At 38.1% G+C, this 22,923-nt stretch overlaps 1 protein-coding gene across 1 annotated transcript in view; it reads right to left on the bottom strand.

Annotated features, from left to right (window-relative positions):
• OCA2 (OCA2 melanosomal transmembrane protein) overlaps nt 1-22,923 on the bottom strand; it is a 366,025-nt gene that overhangs the window by 107,772 nt on the left and 235,330 nt on the right. The window contains exons 19-20 of the mRNA XM_077122323.1: nt 9,741-9,800; nt 8,993-9,097 (exon numbers count right to left, since the gene is read on the bottom strand). Coding sequence (XP_076978438.1) covers nt 8,993-9,097; nt 9,741-9,800 — 165 coding nt within the window. The remainder of the gene's footprint in view (nt 1-8,992; nt 9,098-9,740; nt 9,801-22,923) is intronic.

Raw genomic sequence — 22,923 nt, 5'->3', positions numbered from 1 at the left:
ACAAAGTCACAAACAAAAGGCTGGCACCTGTGCCGAGATCATTAGCCGTGGGCAGTATCACCAAGTGTGGGGAGCTTAGAGACAGCAAGTCTCTGTTTTTCATTCTGGAAGGCCAGATACTCCCCAGTGCTTTACTTCACCAAAATATTTCACAGACATACCCTTTGCAGTGTCTCTCCATGGGGATGGTGGAGTCCCCTCCCCACCTTCCCTTGGGGCTTGGACCAGTGGAACATCATTGGAAAACGGGTAAACTTGACACATGGTATGCTTCTGCATGCCCCTTAGGAGCTCCAGGCTTGGCCCTGAAAGAGTCCCAGGCAGTTTCAGTGCTCCGCGGGTGCCGAAGGGGTACAACACATCTGTCCCTGTCAGCCCCAAAAGAGCCCTGACCGACAGTCTGCAGTCAGCCCCCAGACCCATGAGTCTGCCAGTCATGTGCCCAGTCCTTGAAAGCTGGGCACTGATGGGATTAAATGAATATGAGATGAAGTAAAAAGCCAAAAGCAATTGTGAAAATGCTTCTGACTTGGTGTCTCTGAAGTGGTGCTTTTCTTTGCCTGGGGTTATAGCAACCTGCCCTAGCCTGTTGGCAATGTTTGGGACAGGGCTGGAGGAACCCCAGGAGGAAGGAGCCACACCGAACAAGCCAGCCTTGAGCAAAAGGCTACCACACAGAGATGAGCTTATCCACACAGAGATCAGTTAGAGAAATCCCACAAAACTGTGTGCATAAATTACCAATTTTTAAATTCAGCACACTCTACAAGAATACACCTTAACTTGAAAACTGCCTGAAAATTCTTCCTATTCAAACAACTGAGGTTCAACAAACAAGGTTGAACAAGAGAAAGACAGTCAGGAATTCTCAGACATTAGCTATGTATTTAAGGTTTCCAATATAGTCTTCTGGGGAATGTGCCAAAAGGCCTGAGAGAGCTGCCCCTAGCACAGATTTGGGCTTGGCCCAGCCCACAGTGAGGTTCCCACAGCTTCCTCCATCTCCTGTCCACTGGAGAGGAGAAAAGGAAAAACGGAGAGTCAGATCCAAGCCAGAGGGATTTCCCAATCCAGTCATGTTTGTTAAATTTCTACACCAGTTGATAGAGAGCCATGGTCCCAAGACCCTTGCCTTGGCCTCTCAGGACCCTCCTCCTCTTCCCACAATCTCCCAATTCAGCAAGTGAGGTAATATGGCCAGCACAATGGAACAGGGGCTCTCAAGCTTCCTGCTTCACAATTTCAGTGGATGTGCTGATTGCATGCCCAGTTGTTAAATATTGTTTAACAGTGACACCCTTAAAGATGAGCAAAGGTGAAAGTGAATGGGGAGGGCAGAAGGCAGAAGGGCCAGGAGAATTTTAGAGTGCAAACTTTGAAGAAGCTCTGAAGTGTTTTCCTATGGTCTGGCAGCCTTGATTGGAATTTTCACTGACGAATTGGAAAGTTGTCCTGGAGAGAGAACTCCATTTACAGCCTGATTCTCTCTACTCAGAAGATAATGATAAAAGCAAAACTTCAACAAACTATGAAACTACAAATCACAAATGACAATTCTTTAGGTTTTATTGAATCATCGGATATTCTTTTTCACCAAATGGAAGAAGAGAAACATCACAGACAAATGTAAATGATGCTTCCTACCTGATGACCGCATAGTTGCCTACACAAATTTGGGAGAAACACCCCCAAACTAAAGACAAACTTTCCAGAAAAGATACCACCAAAGAAGAGATGACCTGCACAGACAAATGTAAATGGTGCTTCCTACCTGATGACCACATAGTTGACTACACAAATTTGGGAGAAACACCCCCAAACTAAAGACAAACTTTCCAGAAAAGATACCACCAAAGAAGAGATGACCTGTGACTTTGCTTTTTTAAGCTCACTTCCTTGGAATAATACTCATGTGATTTTCTAAGAAAGAACCCTTCCAAGAAGATGATGGTCACCCTGTGTACCCATCATTACCCATACTTGCCAGTCACCACCCATACATGCTAGTTGTCACCCATGCCTGCTGGTCATCACTCACACATGCTGGTTGTCATTCATGCTTGCTGTTCACCATCCACACATGCTGGTCATCACTCGTGCTCACTGGTTATCACCCACACATGCTGGTTGTCACCCTTGCTCACTGGTCACCACTCACACATGCTGATCATCACCCACACAGGCCAGTTATCACGCACACTCACCAGCTGTCTCTCACACTCACCAGTCATCCCCCATATTTGCCAGTCATCACCCACAATCGCTGGTCATCTTCCATACACACCCCTGGACTTCTACTCTTGCCAGTTGTCACACCCAACCTGCCAGTTGCCTCCAATGTATGCTGGCCCAGTCATCACCCACACACACGGGACATCACCTACACTCATGCATCATCACCCATACTTGCTGGTCACTCGCACACGCTGGTTATCTCCCACACACACCATGGTCTCCCACACTTGCTGGTCATCACCCATGCTCACTGGTCAGTTGTCACATGGACCTCTCTTCTCCTAACCCAAGCTGAGGCAGCATCTTTTGTCAAAGGCAGACCCCATCTCTTACAACAGAAATATCATTAAGGCAAGGGACCTGCATACCTGCAAAGAAATTATAATAAGTCACCCAGGAAATCCCTGGAATGCTTCTATGAAGGGCTTGAGCTGGCCTCTCTCCAGTCCATATGCAACACCAATTCTGGGTTTGATTATTGACAACACTATTTTCCTGTCCTCAAGAGACAATTAGGTGGGAATGAAAAGACCCCTTTCTGATCAATGAGTCTATCATAGTAATATCCATTTCCTCTGCCTGCATTCCCTTTGGCCATAAGTAAAGGGAAGCTGTACCAGAGAAAATACAAGAAACTTAGCTGTCAAGCAGCCAATTATTTCCACTTGAGATACCGCCAACTCTTTAATACATGGGTCATCATTTTCCTCATGATTTTAACAGCTTTAATCAGGTCAGAAGAAGGCAGAGATGCTATGAAGGGATTCTTGATTGATTTCTTCCATAATTCACACATGCAAAAAATGCTGCTGCTGTGCAGTCTGAAAGCTAGCTCTGAGGGTAGGAGCATACTATTCTGCAGCCAGGGCCAGTTCTTCCCAGAGACAAAACATGTTTACAAGCCTCTGTAATCTAGCTCAGTGCTGTTTGTTGTGTTCTGACTTATCTTCATTTTCTAGTCATTGGAAATGGTGCTTCCATCTACCAGTCTTCTGATGATTTTTACTTTTCCATGTGCTCAAATATCCCCACTAATGTGTCCAGTTGACCTGATAAGATGACTGTGACCACAGTTGAAAAGGATTGAGTAAAATATAGGCAATTCTCCAAGCCAGGCAGCAGAAATCCCAAATCACTGCTTCTTTGGTCTCTTCAGTGTGTGTTTGATGACCTTCGGCAGAATAAACCTATCTCAGTCTAGTTTTCTGCCATTGTATTGACCTGATGGTATTATAGTAGATTGCTTTTTGGTTTTTTTGTTCATTACCTAGGAAAAGAACAGAGCTAAGAAGGTGGGAACTTCACCAATATAAAAAACTCACACAGCACTTGACCCTGAGCAGACCTTACCAGTGTACACAGATGGACAAAGTACTCTCAGGGGTGTTTGGTTGGAGCAAGCCCCAGAGATAAGAAAAGGACCAGCTCTCTTACAGCAGAAGAAGTTCAGATATCCTAGATTCTGCAGATCCATGTGAGACCCAATAGAATAGAAAGGTCTCAAGATGACAAGACTGGGTTTCTCCCTACTCCAACAAATGGCTCAGAGGTCATGTGTGATGGCAAAGATCCAGGTATGCTCAGTATTCTCATTGACTCCCTAGTTTCTCTCCAAGGCACACCTGGAGTTCAGAGGACTCCACAGCCATGCAGAGTGAAGACTCTCCAAGAGAGGAAAGTAGGAGCTATTCTTTTGAGGCTAGACATCTAAATCACTGCCCAAAGACCATTTTTTACCACTGCAGCTGTCAGGGTTCAACTAAATGCCAGACCAGTAGCAGATGCCAATGAAGAACAAACCAATAGGGGACATCTATGTTCATTTGGATTTATTAAGATGTGTTAGCTTACATGTGTAAGGAGAATTAGAGGCCCAATGTCCACAGGACAGGCAATGAAGGAGGAGGTGATGAGCAGCTGGAGCCCATAGGAATGTGCTGAACATTATTGTCACAAGTAGACAGGAAGGAAGATCCAGAAGAAGGGAGACTCCGGCAGGCATTGGCCACATCTCCAATATGAATGGATCGGTAAAGCCCATCCAATTCCTATGCCTTGCAGTAAGCCCACATGTGCTGTTATGACCAGGGATACCCAGCATTGCAAATGAGCAGGCAAGCCAAACCTTGCGCCTCAGACTTCCAAGCCAGCAGTGTCGGTACCTATGGCTGTCACAAGGAAGGGGAATTCAGAGAACAGATTGCCTACTGCCCACTGGGAGAATGTAGAAGGGCTATATGCTGGTGATATTGGCTTGAGAAGAAGGAAAAGAGCTGCAGGGAAAAGTTGTTGCCAAAGGCAAAGAACAAAAGAGGCCTTAGAGGACATTCCCAGCAACACACTAAGAAAGTTCCCTAAGTCCAACAAGAGATCGGGGTCTGTGCCAGATGCAGGGAGAAGTCTGGCAGATGGCCAGCACAGTGACACTGTGTGATACTCTGAGGAGCACAGGGAAGAACTGGGTACACAATTCCATCAAACTATCAGCATGCAAGGAACATGAACTGAGAGGAAGGTACTTTACGAAATTCATCTACCACAGTTTGTCCATTGTTTCATTCATTTTCAAATACTTGTTAAATATCTTCTTTGTGCTGGGTACTTTTTAGTGAATGAAGATAAAAACATGAGTAGGACAGGGTTCCCAGACAGTTGCAGATATATCTTGACAATCAGTTTGATGAATACCGTGGGGAGGTATGTGCTATTGGACCCCAGAGGACAAAGGAGTGCTGCATAGCAAGTAAAACATCAAAGATCTGAAGTAGAAATCTGTCCAATGTTTAGAGTACACTCTACTTTATGAGTGCTGATTCCCAAAGGCAAAAATGGAAACTCCCTTTCCTCATCTCCTATGCAGTATGACCTTGGGTTCCTGGATGTCTCTCAGAAATTCTTGGAACTGTGCACTGTCTTTAGATGCATTTATTTTCCTCTTATACTAGTTAAAGTGAGTTCTGATGATTGCAACTGTTGAATGAAATGCTGATACAACCATGTACATTATAAATAGAAAGATACCCACTAAAAGTTTAGAAATAAAAGCAATAATTTCCAAACCAACTGGGAGTTGAAGGTGGAAGTATTAGGATTTTTCAGTTCAGAAGAAGTCAGGAAATGACAGGGAAAAAAAAGAATCAGAAAAGAAAGAGCATAACAAATGGAAAACCCAAAATAAAATGGCAGAAACAATTCAATTCCATCAATCATCACAATACATTTAAACATGTTAAACTATTCTATTAAAAGATGCAGATTATCTACTTGGAATATTAAGCGCTCATTTACATACTGCTTAGAAAAACACAGCTAAAAAAAAGATACGAAACAACAATTTAAAAGTGACTGGAAATAAAGGGTTGGTAAAAGACAAAGAAGGCAGAGAACTCCACAATGATACAAAGAGTCATCCACCCAGATACATCAATAAAGAACCTCCAACACCTACTATGACCATGAAACATGGAATTGCAAGAAGAAAAAGATAAATACATAAACTGAGAAGATTTTAGGGCTCCTCTATCAGAACAGATTCATTAAAGACTGACTTGTGGATCTAAAGATGTACAGCACAATTGATAAGCTTGTATAGTGTAGAACTTAATGGAACAAACTTGGCCACATCCTCCGATAAAGCATGTCTCAGGGTTTTCTAAGTCTTATGGACTTATACTCTTACTATACAAAATTAAATTAGAAAGTAGTAGTGAAAAGACAAATGAAAAAGGAGGGAAAGAAGGAAGAAGGGAAGGTGGCACAGAACTAGATGAACTCCCAAAACCCTATGCCCCATACTGCCCAGACCTCTGTCCTTGGACAGGGCTGCATGCCTGCTTCCACCCAGGAACTGGGAAAGAAGTTTCAGGTATCCCTCTGGTTAACCCCAAGGGCTCTCCAGGGCTCTCCAGGGCACTCTCCTCTAACCCAGCAAGTTTAGAGGCCATGAGCCTATGTGGGGCAGCCACACGACATAGGTTTATGGATTTCAAGAACTTGCATTCAATTTATGCATGTTTTCTTGCTTTAGCCAATCAATATTTTGTTTCTGTCCATGTTGAGAAACATTAACCAAAATTCTTCCCCTGATCCTTTCCATAATGTCCCATTGAATGAATAAACATACCCCAACTTTACGAGAGTAGTTGCCTTATGAGACAGAAGGACATAAAAGATCCTTGGTGTGTGTATGGGGGGTACAGTGATACAGGGCAAAGAATAGAGAACCTCAGCTTCAACTATAATGTTTAACTTCTTAAAAATAAAATAAACACAAAAAGACCTAAGCCAAAGAGGATAAAATGTTCAGATTGACTCATTTTAGGTAAGTATATGGATATTTGTCATACTCTTCTCTGAAATCCTGTTGTTTATTTTTTAAATTATTGAATTTAAAGTTAAAGTCAGCTTTTAAGTAACTATTAAAATTTGGGTAATGAAAATGTTAGAAGTATCTTAATTTTAGAATATAGAGCTGTCTAGATTTCCAGTAATAGGGGAGGATGTTAGGTGAATGATGATAGAGTCACAAAATAAATATAGCAATAAAAAGATGTCTGATATACAAACATGGGGTGATGATTATGTTAAGGATTTTAATATTACATTTTAACATACTTTATGTTTTCCATGTATTAAAGATATTACAGTAAAATTATATTCCATTGTAAAAGTAAGATATAAAGGATATAAAATTTTATATATTACATGATATGTTTTTAAAAAGCCATACAAGAAAAAAGACTAGCAAAAAATGCCAGGAGTTATCTCTACTTGATGGAATTACAGGTCATTCTTTTCTTTGTTTTCTCAATTCCCATGATGAATATATTGCTTATAATTACAGGAATAAATAAATTTCATAAAATTAAAGCTGCCTCACTGAACTCCATTTATAATAGCATGTGGTACATTTATACCCTTTGCACCCTGCAGAACACCACATCTACAGTTCCCAGCCATCCTGTTCTCTCCTGTCACAGCTATAAGTCAAGGGATAGGCCAACTGTTAAAACTCAGGAAAGTTAGAATAAACAGGCTCATATTTTTCAGCAGTTTCCCAATTCTTCTTCTGGTTCTGGGGTTGAACCCGATTTATCTCCTCCCTTTACTTCAGTCCTGAGCCTACCCCAACTCCCTGCTTGCCTCTCTATATTTAAAGAGTTCAAGGTCTTGAGATCATGGCTCCATATCCTTTTGGAAAGATGCTCTGGCCTGCCTCTTTCTCTCTACTTCTCCTTTCCCGTCACCCAAATTCTAAACTCACCAATACCAGGTTGGGAGGGGTCAGTGTAGCCTTGTGTCCTGGCAGAGAGGGTTGGGAATGCTCAGACCTAACTGGACCCTCTAATTGAGTCCTAGAGTGGAACTGCCTCCTGAACCTAGAAGCACCCCAGAGGGCATGCTTTATTGGCTGTGAACACAGAGCCACAAGGGTGAATACATGGTGATTTGCTTATTAACATCTCTGTATTGTGGGTCATAGAGTGTGGCAACATGGTATATAGGCTTCATTTCATTTGAGAAGAGGAGGGGTGCACAAGGAGGCTTGTTATCTCAGAAGCAAAGGTCTCAGGAGTGTCTCAGATAGAGTGAGCCTGCCTCAGACAGCTTCTAGGAGGTACTGCATCTGTCCATCTGCTGGTTCTCAGGCACCCCACAGCCAGAACAAACAGCAGTGCCCTCCAAGCTCAGACAAGGAGATCCAACAACATGTAGGACTTTTCTAACTTGGGACTTTATGAAGAAAATTTTAATAACAACGACAAAAGAGTTCATTCAGAATTACTAAATCCAGACCATGGACAAAGAACAATAGCTAGGTGGCTGGAGAGCTACCCAGACATCAACTGAGAATTTCAGACCGGCTGTTAGTGATGTCAATCGCCAGTTCTGACTCAGGTCCTGAGAGAGGAAAACCCACTGCTGAAGCCTGGCCCACCCTCTCCTCACTGTCCAGGCTCTGCTGCTCTATCCTTTGGATCCAAGGTGGCCCCCAAAAATACTATAAGGTGACGCATGCCTTGGGAGCCCTGCACACCAACTATTCTAGGCTTTGCGATAGATAGGGGATCGGAATGGGGGCTCAAGGTCATGAAAACGTCAGAGAAAACTCCTGTTCAATGGCCAATCATAAGAAGGGCTCATGCATGCTTGTCTTTCAGTGTCCAGCACATCACGGACCTCAAGAATGTGTTATGGGACCCCAGATTCTTGTATCCTTGTTCCAGTCTTTACTTTGTCATTTCAGGGATTTACAAGTCCTGTGGGAAGCAATGAAGTATGTTGGAATGGACTCTCCTGTACCTACAGCAGGCATGTCAGCTAGTGCACTCCTAGTCTCAGCTGGAGTTTGGGACTACACAGAAAACTGAGAAAACCTGCCCAGGTCCAGCATGGGAAGCCACCCATGCCGATTAGAATAATGTCCTCTTTTACATTTACAGGGATTAACAGATGAAAACCTCACACAGTCTTTTAGTGTGTGAGGAAAAGTGAAAAAGTGAAAGCACAGCCTTTTCCAAAAGAGACAACCACAACACAACCAGTCCCCCTGGACACATGCCTCTACCCAGTAGCAGGATTATGGCTCACAGCACTCTGGGCAGGCCACTCCAGCACCTCACCACACTCTGTCCTTTAAGCCTACAAAGGTGGCAGAGGGAGAGGATTTCATGCTTTACTTGTTTGGAAGGAGAATGCTCCAGGCCAGGCCGGGACTGGGAGCTGAACCCTGCATATGCAGATGGGTGAGACTCACCATAGTGGCAGTGAATGGGATGTTGTCAATCAAGGATGAGGCCAGAGCTGAGACCCAGACGATTAGCACAATGGCAGCCATGAGGCGCTGATCCTCAGGGACCATCTGGAAAGAACAGAGAGCAGCACACAAATTCAGGAATTAATTGTGCATGGTTAAGGCACAAGCAGTGATGATCTGAGGTCGTGGACATGTGAGAGGTAGAAGGACATGCAAGAATATTATTCCTTCTCTTTACATAGGATGAGACTATGGCTGGCCCAGGGTAAATGCCTAGCTTGGTGCCCAAACCTGGCCGAAATCCTGATTCTCCTGAACCCTAGACCAGCATCTTCAGGCTGGATTTCTATGAAGTAACTAATGGAAGTGTAAGCACAAAGCCAATCTGGTTGTGGGGGGAGAGCAGAGTGCCTTATTCCTTGCGGACATTCAATGTCAACATCAGATGTTGATCTCTCTGCATGCCCTAGAATTGGGTATCTGCAGCATTCATTTATTCAAGCAAGTATCTTTATTCCTCTCCTCTTTAGACAGTTTTTAACTAAAGGTGCAAAGAAAATAGCATGCATCTGTAATTATATATTCTTTGGGAAAAAGTTTCCCTTAATCTCTAGACTGCACAAGATAAAATAGCTTCCCTGCGGTACTTTTTTACATAATTAATGTGACCTATTCTTGCCAGATTTATTTTTTTACAAAATCAAAGGAACAGAGGCTGGAGCACATTATATTACAGCATTTAATGTACCTTTATTAGCAAAGCAGTCTGTTCTCCGACATATTCTATTAAGTGGAGATGTGCCAATGCCTACAAAAAAGGATCATGGTGAGAACTGGTTTAAAACTGAGAATAGATGCAGGACTTAATTTTAAAACATGGCTTTAAAATGGAAAGAAATGACTATAAGGTAGGTCTAGACTCTTGCAACTTATAAAAGGTCAAAGTCAAATACATAGTCTATAAATAATTTGCTATCATATATGCACACTGAAGATTTATCAAACAAAATAGTACAACAGCAGAGGTAGTGGATTTCTCATTGATTTGTGTGTATGCCCATGCTAAATTTAAATTCAAATGGAAGGCAATCTCTTATTTTACGGTCTTGTAAAAAAGCACTATAAATAAATGCCACTCCATAGAGAGGCTCTGTCAAATAAGTTGCATTTGAAATGTCTTTTCAAAGTTAAACATCATGGTTAGAGTTTAAAAATAAAAATAAAATGCATGACTTTTATAACCTTCAAAAAAAGTTAGGAAAAGTCTGTTTAACTAATGCATGTAACTAATTTCACAGATTTGGAAAACTGTCTAAAAGAGCCAGAGTAAAGAACATGAGAAGGAAAAAGGTGGAAGCACGGTAGCTGATTTGTGAAGCCATTATCTTGTCCCAGCATCATATGAGACTCTCTGGTCCTGGACAGGGAAACATCAAAAGAGAAACCAGTGTAGAGAGACACGGTTGTCCAGCACCTCTCAAATTTGATTTCTTCACCATGATTTGATTGTGATGAATGACCAAATACTGAAAACATCAACTTGAACGTGTTTAAATATAAGTTTAAAAATTCCAGAACTGTACATATGGTTGTGAGTTAGCCTTCATTCAAAAATTGTGGAGCCCAAATGTTGGACCTCAGTCCATCATTCTCAGTCAAGTTAGCTATGATATAAACTAAATCATAAGGATAAAATCTAAAGTTTATTTGGAGCAGTTTCTCCATCTCAGCCCTAGTGACATTTTGGGCAGGATAATTATTTGTGTTGGGAAGCTATGCTATGCATTGTAGCATATTTAGCAGCATCCCTGACCTCTACTCCCTAGCTGCCAGTGACATCTCTATCTCCACATTGTGACAAACAGAAATGCCTGTAAACATCGCCAAATGTTCTACATTGAGACAAAATCACCCCCATTGAGAACTATGGATTTTGAGTAACCCAAACTTTATTTACACAAACAAAAATTCTAAACATTGTAAAAAATAGAAATGTTAACACACCCTTTATTTTTTTATACACCATTGACTAAAAGAAAACTCAACAGTCTAAACCAGATTAAATATTCTCCCAGATACCAAATAAAAATGATTTTATGTCTGTGTGTATACATACAGTATACATAGTATAATGGTTACATCATGATTAGTGCTATAGACAACTGTATTATTTATATATTTAGCATCACATAATTATCCCAAGTCTGTGATGTGCATGTAATAAGACAAAATAAAGCAAAACCTCTAAAATACTTGAACATTGTACCTAATGGCTTAGTTCAAAATAACTGATGTCTTAATTGAAAAAAGAAGTTAAAATATGAAGGAAATACAATTATTTACTTACTACTCTACAGAATTGCAAATGAAATAACTATATCACTTCCCTCTATCAAACTTAATGTTCTAAATATATAGTATACATTTTACACTTCAAAAAGCAGAAATCTACATATGGTTGAGGATTATATGCATCATTTTTCTCTATCATTTTATATTGTGAAAAGAGTGTATAATATAATAGAAATCATGATATGAATGAAACAACATGCTATGAATGTTTTAGAGAGTAAATAATGAGTTGATGTACAGCAATGATGTAACATCCTTTTCCCATTGAAATAAGCCAATATAATGAATAAAATGCTATCACTTCTTTCACAACGATGAACAAGGAGATCTAAGGGCCCCTTTTGCAGACAGATTCATAGATAAAACACACTCAGGGAATCCCCTCAACACAAAAGATGCTTTCTGGAGGTGGCTGAGAGCTGAAAGACTTTGGAAAAGAGGCAAAGACTTGACTTGAAGCTTGATGTTGATCATGCTCTGAAATCAGGGCATTGAGCTTGAGCAGCAGTCAAATTTTAAACTGAAACAAGGGTTCTTAAATTAAGCTGTGATCCTTGAATGGCACTAAAATTATCCCCAGAAGTAGACATAAGAGGAAGTAAACACAAGTAGTTTCTGGAAAAAAATTCCCAAATTTAGGTCATCAGCAATTCCACTTAAGTAAAAAGTAGTAAGATTATAGCCTAAAATCAGCATGGTCACAGGAAAACAATCACCTTGAATGAGAGAAGAAATGACAAAAACAGATTTCAACATACCTCACACATGCATGGATTATAATTTACAGATACAGAATATAAAACAGGAATTTTATTTAAAGAAGCTAAGAGTTGAAGAGTATAAAATTACCAATTAACATCATGTCTTGATGAATTAAGGATGTAGATTTTAATATCTAGAGTAAACCACTAAAATAGTAAAAGGGGGAAATAGAATTTCAAGTAATTCTCCGTCAATTTAAAGAAAGCAAGAAGGAAACTAAAAATAAAATTTTTTAAAGTACTACTAAAATTCAATGGCTTACTTAAATGTAAATATAATCAAAATCCCTACCAAAACTTATGGGACACAACTACAGCAATGCTAAAGGGATATTTATAGCTTGAAATATACATATGGGAAAAAAAAGTAACGTCAAAAAGGCAAGCATACATCTCCAGAAGTTAAACCAAAAAATAGTAACAAATTATTATTAATTTGGAAGGAAGAAAAAAATAACTATAAATGCAGAAAATAATGAAACAGAAACAAATGTACACTTGAGAGTTGTTTCTTTAAGGCTAACATGATTGATATACCCAGGAGAGACTAATAAATAGGAGTGAGAGAGACAGGAAACAAGTCACCAATATCAGCAATGAAAAAGGGTTCCTCACTGAATTTATCACCACAAACAGATAAATGTATAAAAATACAAAAATAAAAACCAATTAAATCATTCTATTCATTTTTGAAATGGATATTCAGTTGATTAAGCACCATTTGTTGAAATAATGTTCCTTTCCCTATTGAATTGTTTTGGCATTTTGTTTAAAATCAGTCAACCAGTGATATCCCAGAAAAAAGGACAGACTAGGGAGCTTCAAAAATTAGTCCTTCCATAGAAACAATTATGCTGGGAAAAACTGACAAGTCAACTTTTTCAGAATTCTGGAATCTAATAAGAAATACAAAGCAACCAAAGCAGTGCTCAATGAAGAAAATGGCTCTAAATTTGTTAAGAAAGCATTTTTGCTTACCACCGTCCATTCCCCATTGCCCATCTCAGGTATATCAGCCTGAGCTTCTAGGGCAACTTACTGGTGCAAAGAGGGCAGTATGAATCTCAGTCTCACAAATGTTGTGGTTGTATATTTTGACCTGTCAGATAGTTTTCAAAGGACCAGCATGAAGGCTTGCCTTGGTTTCACCCCTGCTCAGGAAGAAGCAGCTTCCCATATGGCATCTGACTAAAGCATTTAAAGACATGTAAAAACATACCTGCTTCAACAAAGATGACAGAGTGATGGTACATCCAAGGGCTCTGTACCCACCCCCACCCCAGAAGTTTTAAACAACCAGTAAGAACTGGTAGAAACATCTTTCTCAAAGTCCAGAAAACATTTAAGGGTTTCAGTAACAGAGTTAGTGCTGAATAAAAAAAGGCAACTAAGTAAGATCTCATGCTGCCCTGTCCTGCCCCTCTCCCATTTCCTCAACATAGCACAGAGCCATCCCATGCTCCCAGGAAAGGTCCCTGCTCCTAGTTACAGAGGAGGCAGAGTAGCTCTTGAGTGCATACTGGGAGCATGCATATCTCCCCCAATTTCTATGTTGGCAGCCTGAGGGACTGAACTAGGACACTCATCACAGTCCCCGATCACCGATCTTGCCTTTCATGTAGAAGGCAGGTCACAAAGCACTTCTACAAAATGCTGTGGGAGAACAGTCAAATTATGGCTCCCTGGGGCAAGGGTTTTCTGGCTGTAGGACATAGAATGCAGCACTCAAACAGTTAGGAAACTGTTTTCCAGGGAAAAGGGGACATTCTCATCCATGTAAATGGGGGAATTCCTAGGGCTATACATGCATGCCCAAGATAAGACACACATGCAGTAAGCATCATGGAGGCCCCTCTGCTTTGGCCTTGAGCTGTTCTATAACTCACTGTATGTATAAACTGTGAGGGAGAGCACTTGCATACGTCAATCTGTAAATACTTGAAAGTATGTTCTGTCTTTGTTATCGTATCTTTTTGTTGTTGTTGTTGTTGTTAGCTCCGGATATTCAGGAAAGCTTTGTCTTAACACTAGCTGGACAGGAACAGATGCCCCCAACTCTAAATTACAGCAAGAACACATTAAAAATGCCAGAATGCCCAGATTTCAACGAAAGATTACAATACATACAAACAAATAGGAATGATCATCCAGGCAAAGAAAAAGACTAAAGTATTAGAAGCCATCAATAAAGATGACTAGACCTGGGATATACCAAATAAAGATTTTTAAAAATGGTCCTAAATATGTTCAAAGAACTAAAGGGAACATGGATGAGAAACTAAAGGAAATCAGGTAAAATATATACAAACATAAAGAGAGTACTGATAGAGAGATGGAAATTATGAAAAGGAACCAGAGTTAAAGACCATAATAACAGAAATTAAAAATTCCTTAGAGGTATTCAACAGTAGATTGAAGCTGACAGAAGAAAGAATCAACAAACTCGATGATAAAACAATTGAAACCATCCAGTCTGAAGAGCAGAAAAAGAGAAAGAATGAAGAAAAATCAACAGACATGGTCAATAGAACCTATAAGACACTATCAACCATACCAATACACACATTGTGGGAGTCCCAGAAGGAGAAAACAGAAAGAAAATAGAAAGAATATTCAAAGAAACAATGGCTGAAAAACTTCCTAAATTTAACAAAATACATGAATATGCAATCCAGGACATTTCAATTGACTACAAATAGGATTAACCCAAACAGATCCACATCACAACATATTATAATTAAATTATCTTGTGCCAAATATAAGAGAGAGTTATGAAATTCACAAGAGAAAAGCAGTATGTCATATTTAAGGAAGTCTCAATTAGATTGTATCAATTTCTCACCAGAAACCATGGCAGCAAGAAGGCAATGGGATAACGTATCTTAAGTGCCGAAAGCATAAACATTTGTCAACCAAGAATTCTATATTCAACAAAATTGTCCTTCAGAAATGATGGAGAGATTAAGACATTCCCAGATAAACACAAATAGAGGGAGTTTATCACTACTAGACTGACCCTATTAGAAATGCTAAGAAGAGTTGCTGCAGGTTGAAGGGAAAGGACAAGAGACAATAAATTGAGTAAAGATCTTCAGGAAGGTTAAGGACCCATGTGGTAAATATAACTGGCAATTCTATTGCATTTTTAATTTGTAGCTCCATTTTTTACTTCCTATAGGATCAAAATTGCACATACATAAAATTTAATGATAGTGATTTGGGACTCATAATGTATAAGAATGTAATTTGCAACAAAAATTACATAAAATAGGGTATAGAAATGTTGTTTGTTAATGCTATTGAAGTTCAGTTGTTATCAAAGCAAACAAGATTGTTAGAGATTTAGGATATTAAATTTAAGACCCATGGTAACTTTGAAGAAAATAAAGAGAATGTAAAAACTCATAATGACAGAAATCAGTGTACAGGTTTCTAGGGGCAGGAAGAATGAGGATTTAATGCATAATGGGTGTAGGGTTTCTATTTGGGGAAATGGGAAAATTGTAGTGATGGATGGAGGTTGGTGAGGGTACTGCAACATTATGAATGTAATTTATTCCACTGAGTGGAGACAAATGGGAGTGGTTGGGATAGGAAAGTTTATGCTGTCTCACAATTAATAAAAAAAAGAGATAATGACAATTAAATGCAATATATGATCCTGAATGGGGTCTAACAAATAAGAAGGAAAGGCTCTAAAGGTCATTATTGGGCTATATGAAAACAAATGGAATATAGACTGTAAGCTTTATATCAAAGATAAATTTATTGAACTTGATAACTGGACTTCAGGTGGCTATAAATGTGAATACCTTTGTTCTTAAGTAATGTACATAGCAATATTAAGTGTTCAAATAGCATGACATATACAGCCTACCCTGAAGACTTCAGAAAATGGGTTGAAAGACAGATAGATAGATAGATTGATTGGTTGCTAAATGGAAGGATAGAATCAAATCGAAATGTGGCAAAATGTATAATTGATGGATCTGTATATCAGGAGAGATGGGGTATAGTAGAGTTCCCTGTATGGAGTTTACATTATATTTGTAACTCTTCTATAAATTTGAAAGCATTTCAAAATAAAAAGTTTTTAAAAAGACATGTAATAACCTTACAGTGCAGGGGACAGCAGGTGGGGCAAGTAGCAAATAAAGCAGAAAAAACTAAGCAGACAGAGGATGAAGAGGAAGATTCTTGGGGAAATAAGTGCTCTGAAGGGATAATGTATAATGTAGGGAACATGGAGTGCAATTTGCATTCCCATAGCTCCAAAAAATCTGAGATGACCATAGGCTTGCACTTCTGGTGGATCTTTGGTCTCCATGCACGCAGGAAGTGAACATGAAGGTAGAGTTGTAGGAAGCCTAGATAAATATTGAAGAAGTGATTCAGCTCAAAGCCAATCTGCAAAGATTGAAAGTCTTTTCTTCAGTTCCAGGTGTTTAAGGAAATCTCTGTCAAGACATGGGCTAACTACTCAAATAACAGAATAGAGACTTGAATGACCACACATGATAAGAATGCAGTCTATAAAAAAAAAAATACCTTGGAAAATTTTTTTCCACTAAGCAAACAAACTGCAACCCTCAAAAACCAACAACATCAAACACTATGAAGGATGGAAAATCTGACTTTCAGTTACCAAATTAAAATAATCTAAATGGTCACTTTTCAAGGAAAAGTTACAAGGCATACAAACAAACAGGAAAGGATTGTACATTTACAGGAAAAATAAGAAATTGTGAGGAAATACAGAAATTGGGCTTACTAGACAAAGATTTTAAATTAACCATCTTAAATAAGCTCAAAGATTTAAAGGAAACTATGGCAAAAAGATGACATGAAATCAGGAGACAATATATGAACAAGTACAAAATATCACAAAAGAGCTAGAAATTACATAAAAAAAAACAAATGGAAATTCTGGAGTTGAAAAGAGGAAGGCTAAAATGAAAAATTCACTAAAGAGGTTCAACAACAGATTTGTGAAGGAAGAAGAAAAGTCAGTGAACCTAAAGACAAGACAATTGAAATTAAATACTCTGAGAAATAAGAATGAAGAAAAATGAACAAATCTGAAGACATAACAAAGCATACTTAATATGCACTAAGGAAGTCACAAAAGGAGAGAAGAGGAAAAGGAGCAGAAAGAATATTTGAAGGAGTAATGGCTGAATACTTCCCAAATTTGATGATAGAAATAAATCTATACAACCAAGAAGCTTAATGAAAGCCAAAGAGAACAAACCACAAGAGATCCACATTGAAACATAATCAAACTGTAGAAAGATAGAGACTCTTAAAAACAACAAGAGAGAAGCAACTCATCATATACAAAGGATTCCCATTAATATTCACAACCAATTTCACAGAAGTAACGATGGAGGTCAGAAGGTGGCAGATGACATATTCAAAGTACAGGGGAAAAAAATGTCAATCAAGAATTCTACATTTGCCAAAGAAACCAAGGAAGACCAATAAATGGAAGCACATACCATGTTCATGGATTAGAAAACACACTTAAGCTGTCAATTCTACCCAAAATGATTCAATGCAATACCAATCAAAATTCCAACAACTTACTTTGCAGAAATAGAAATACCCATATTCAAATTTATTTAGAAGAGCAGGGTACCCCAAATAGTTAAAAACATCTTGACAAAAAAAAATGAAGTTAGAGGTTTAACACTTTCTGATTTTAAAGCATACTACAAGCTACTGGACTTCAGTAGTAGTCAAGCTACTGGACTTCCAGTAGTCAAAACAGTATAGTATTGGCATAAGGACAGATATACCAACCAAAAGAATCATATTAAGAATTCAGAAATAGACCCTCTCATCTACAGACAATGATTTTTGACAAGACAGCAAAGCCACTCGACTGTGACAGAAAAGTCACTTCAAAAATGTGCTGGGAAAGGGTGGGCAATAGTGGCTCAGTGGCAGAGTTCTCACCTGCCATGCCAGAGAACTGGGTTTGATCCTCAATGCCTGCCTATGTGAAAAAAAAAAGGAAGTAAAAAATGTGCTGGGAGAACTGAATATTCTCATCGAAAAGAATGAAAGAGGATCCCTATCTCACACCTTATACAAAAATTAAGTCAAAATGGATCAAAAACCTAAACATTAGAGCTAAGACCATAAAACTCTAGAAGAAAATGTAAGGTTATATCTTAAAGATCTTGTGGTAGGAAGTGGTTTCCTAGTCTTTAAACGCAAAATGCAAGCAATGAGAAAAGAAATAGATAAATGGGATATCTTCAGAATTGAATACTTTTGTGAATCAGAGAACTTTGTCAAGAAAGTAAAAAGGCAGCCTACTCAATAACATCCAGAATATATTTTTAAAATCCTATAACTCAACAATAAAAAGACACGCAACCCAATTTAAAAATGGGCAAAAGATATTAATAGACACTTTTTCAAAGAGTAAATACAAATGGCTAAAAAGCATATGAAAAGATGCTCAGCTTCACTACTATTAGGGAAATGCAATTTAAAACCACAATGAGATACCATTTCACACCTACTAGAATGGTTATTATGTAAAAATAAGAAAACAACAAGTGCTGGAGAGGATGTAGAGAAAGAGATAGACCTACTTACTGTAGGTAGAAAGGACTTGCAGCCCCTCTGGAAGGCAATGTGGTGGTTCCTCAGGAAGCTAAGTATAAAATTGCCATAGGATTCAGAAATCCCATTACTAGGTATATACTAGGAAGAACTGAAAACAAGAACCTAAATAGATATTTTCACACTGTTTATGGTGGCTTTATTCACGATTACCAGTGGATGGAGACAGTCCAAGTGTCCACTGACCAATGACTGGAAGGGCAAACTGTAGCATATACTTGCAATGGAATATTGTGTAGTTGGAAGAAGGAATGAAGTCATGAGGCATGCAGTGCTGTGAATGAAACCTGAAGATATTAAGTTGAGTAGAATAAGTCAGAGAAAAAATGACCAATATCGTGTGGTCTCACTGACATGAACTAACCATGATGAGAAAACTCTGAGAGTTAAATTTGAGGGCATAGGATACCAGGAAGATAGAAAGTGGGCAGAGATTGGGCAATTGATGATTAAGGAGTACAGAATGTCCTATAAGGTTCACTGTACAGGTTTGTAAATGGATTGTACAATACTGCGCGATTAGCACAATACAGTAAGTGAAATTAACAAAACCGAATGTGAATATGATTGAAAGAGGAAGGCTATGGTTGTGTATGTCACCAGAAGGAAAGCTAGAGGATAAGAACTTGGACTGTATCACTCAGAAAAACCTAGAGTAAACAATGATGGTAGCTAATTATGTAAATATAAGAAAGTTCTTACATGAACTAGAATAAATATTTATCACTGTTGCAAGGTATTAAAATTAAGGTGTTATATAGGAAAAATTACCGTTAATGTAAACTAGAATCTATAGCTAGCAGTAACATTGTAATAGTCTTTCATTAATTGCAACAAAGGCACTATATCAAAGCTAAATGTTATTAATAGGGGGATATAAGGGTTAAGGGATTTTTTCTTCAAAATAAATGAAAATGTTCTATATTGACTGTCACGATGAATGCATAACTATGTTATTATACCAAGAACTACTGACTGAACACTTAGGATAGATTGTATGCTGTGTGAATAAAACTGTTTTAAAAACATGGAACTACACTAAACAAACATTGAACCATAATTTAAACCATGGACTTTAGTTAAGAAGTTAAATTATAAATCTATGTTAATGGGCACACAAACTATAAGATATAATTTGTGACAGTAACATCAATATGGTAGACAGAGCAGTATAGGCCTAGAGTTTTTATATACAATTGCAGCTAAGTTGGTATCAATTCCAACTGTATTTTTATGTATTTAGTATGTTAAGTGTAATCCCTATGGTATCCACTAAGTAAATAACTAAAAATATATACAGTAAAGGTAATGGGGAGACAATCAAAATGGAACACTAGATTTTAAAAAAAAATCACACACAAAAGAAGGCAATACTGGTTGGTCATCAAACTTAAATGTAAGGGTAAGGGGCCCCCAAATAGCTAAATCAATCTTTAAAAAGAAAAACGAGGTTGGAGGACTCATATTGTCCAATCTTTTTAAAACTTATGACAAAACCACAGTAACCAAAGTAGCATGGCATTGGCACAAGGACAGACAGAGAGACAGACTAACAGAATCTAATAGAAAGCTCAGAATCAACCCTCACAGTTATGGCCAACTGATTTTTGACAATGAGGAAGAATAGTCTCTTCAACAAATGGTTCTGGGGAAACTGGATTTCCATTTGCAAGAAAAAAAACAGAGAGAAAGAAGAAGGACCCCTACTTCACACCATATACAAAAATCAACTCAAAATGGATCACATACTTAAATTTAAGGGCTAGAACTATCAATCTCATAGAAGAAAATATAGGGACGTTTTAGTAGAACCTTGTATTAGACAATGGTTTTTTAGACTTTACGCCCAAAGCAGCAAAAGCAAAAAATAAAATAAATAAATAAATAAATGGGATCTCATCAAAATTTTAAACTTTTCTTCTTCAAAGGACTTTGTCATTAAAGTAAAATGACACCGTACCTAAAGGTAGAAAATATTTGGAAAACACGTATTTGATAAGGGCTTAATATCCAAAAAACATAAAGAAATCCTTCAACTTAACAACGAAAAGAAAAACAATCCAATTTAAAAACAGGCAAAAAGCTTGAATGACAGATGATATACAAATGATCAGAAAGTACATGAAAATGTGCTCAATGTAATCACCATCAAGGAAATGCAAACCAAAACCACAATAAGATGCCATTTCACATTCATTAGAATGACTACTATTTTTTAAAAATACAAAATCATTAAGTATTGCAGAGGTGACAGAAAAATAAGAGCACTCATTCACTGCTGGTAACAATGTAAAATGGGACAGCCACTGTGGAAGACAATTTGGAGGTTCCTTCCTCAGGAAGCTAAGTATAAAAATATCATACGACATGGTAATCCCACAACTTGGTATATACCCCAAAAATTCAAAGAAGGTTATCAAACACATATTTGCACATCAAAATTCATAGTGGTATTATTCACAATTGACAAAAGATGGAAGCAACACAGGTGTCCATCAACCAATGAATGGATAAATAAATATGGTATATATGTATGATGACATATTATTCAGCTGTAAAAAAGTAATGAAGTTCTGATTCATGCAACTACATGGATGAGCCTTGAAGACATCATGTTGAATGAAATAAGCCAGGCCAAAAGGAGGACTATCGTATAATCTCACTGATTTGAAACAAGTAGGATAAGCAAACTTATAGAGTCAAAATATAGAAAATAGGTCACCAAGGGATAGGGTAGGGATAGGGAATGGGATGTTATGACCTAAAATGTAGAGGATTTCTATTTAGAACGATGGAAAAGTTTTGGTAATGAATGGTGGTGATCACAGCACATTGTAAATGCAATTAACAGCACTGGGATACACATCTAAATATGACTAGAGAGGAAATGTTAGATTATGTATTTGGTAATAGAATAAAAATTTAAAAAAACAAAACACGGAACTACACTAAACAAACAGTGAGCCATAAATTAAACCATGGACTTTAATTAATAATACAATTATTAAAATGTGCTAACATCAATTGTAACAAATATTCCACACCAAAGCAAGAGGTTCAGGGTGGGGTAATATTTGGGAATCCTATATTTTGTGCACGCTTGTTCTGTAAACCCACAGCTTCTCTAATAAAGAAAAAAAATGAAGGCAATATTGGAGTAATTGGTAAACAAAAGGTGTACATGACATAAAAAAAACAAATAGTAAAATGGCAGAATAAGTCTCAGTCATCAGCAATCTCTATAAATGCAAGTAGATGAAACTCATCAATTAAAAGCAGATATTTGAAGAGTAGATTTAAAAATCATGATCAATGTTCTAGTTTGCTAGCAGCCGGAATGCAATATACCAGAAACAGAATGACTTTTAAAAAGGGGAATTTAATAAGCTGCTAGTGTACAGTTCTAAGACCAAGAAAATGTCCCATTTAAAACAAGTCTATAGAAATGTCCAATTTAAGAGATCCAGGGAAAGACACCTTGGTTCAAGAAGGCTGATGAAGTTTACGGTTTCTTTCTCAAGTGAAAGGGCACACGGCAAACACAGTCAGAGTTTCTCTCTCACCTGGAAGGGCCAATAGTGAACAAGGTGTCATCTGCTAGCTTCTTCTCCCAGCTTCCTGTTTCATGAAGCTCCCCAGGAGGCATTTTCCTTCTTCATCTCCAAAGGTCACTGGCTGGTGGACTCTGCTCATGTCATTCTGCTCTGCTCTCTCTGAATCTCTTATTACCCAAAATGTTTCCTCTTTTATAGGACTTCAGAAACTAATCAAGACCCACCCAAGTGGATGGAGACATGTCATCACCTGATCCAGTTTAACAAACACTCTTGATTCAATCACACCTGATTACAGTTTCAAACGTACAGTATTGAATAGGGATTATTCTGCCTTTACGAAATGGAATTTTGATTAAAACATAGCTTTTCTAGGCTCCATACATCCTTTCAAACCAGCACAATCAAACTATTCGTTGTCTAAAAGAGACTCACCTTAGATCCAAAGACACAAGTAGGTTGAAAGTAAAAGAATGAAAAAAGATATGCCATGCAAATAGTAAACAAAAGAGAGCTGATGTGGCTATATTAATATTAGACAAAATAACTTTAATTAAATAACTGTTCCAAGAGACAAAGAAGGATATTATATATTGATTGAAAGTTCAATTTATCAAGAAGATTTAGC

Source organism: Tamandua tetradactyla, chromosome 12 (assembly GCF_023851605.1).
Source record: "Tamandua tetradactyla isolate mTamTet1 chromosome 12, mTamTet1.pri, whole genome shotgun sequence".
Lineage (NCBI taxonomy): Eukaryota > Metazoa > Chordata > Mammalia > Pilosa > Myrmecophagidae > Tamandua > Tamandua tetradactyla.
Note: the sequence above shows the minus strand (reverse complement) of the source record. Positions and strands in the feature narration are given on the sequence as shown.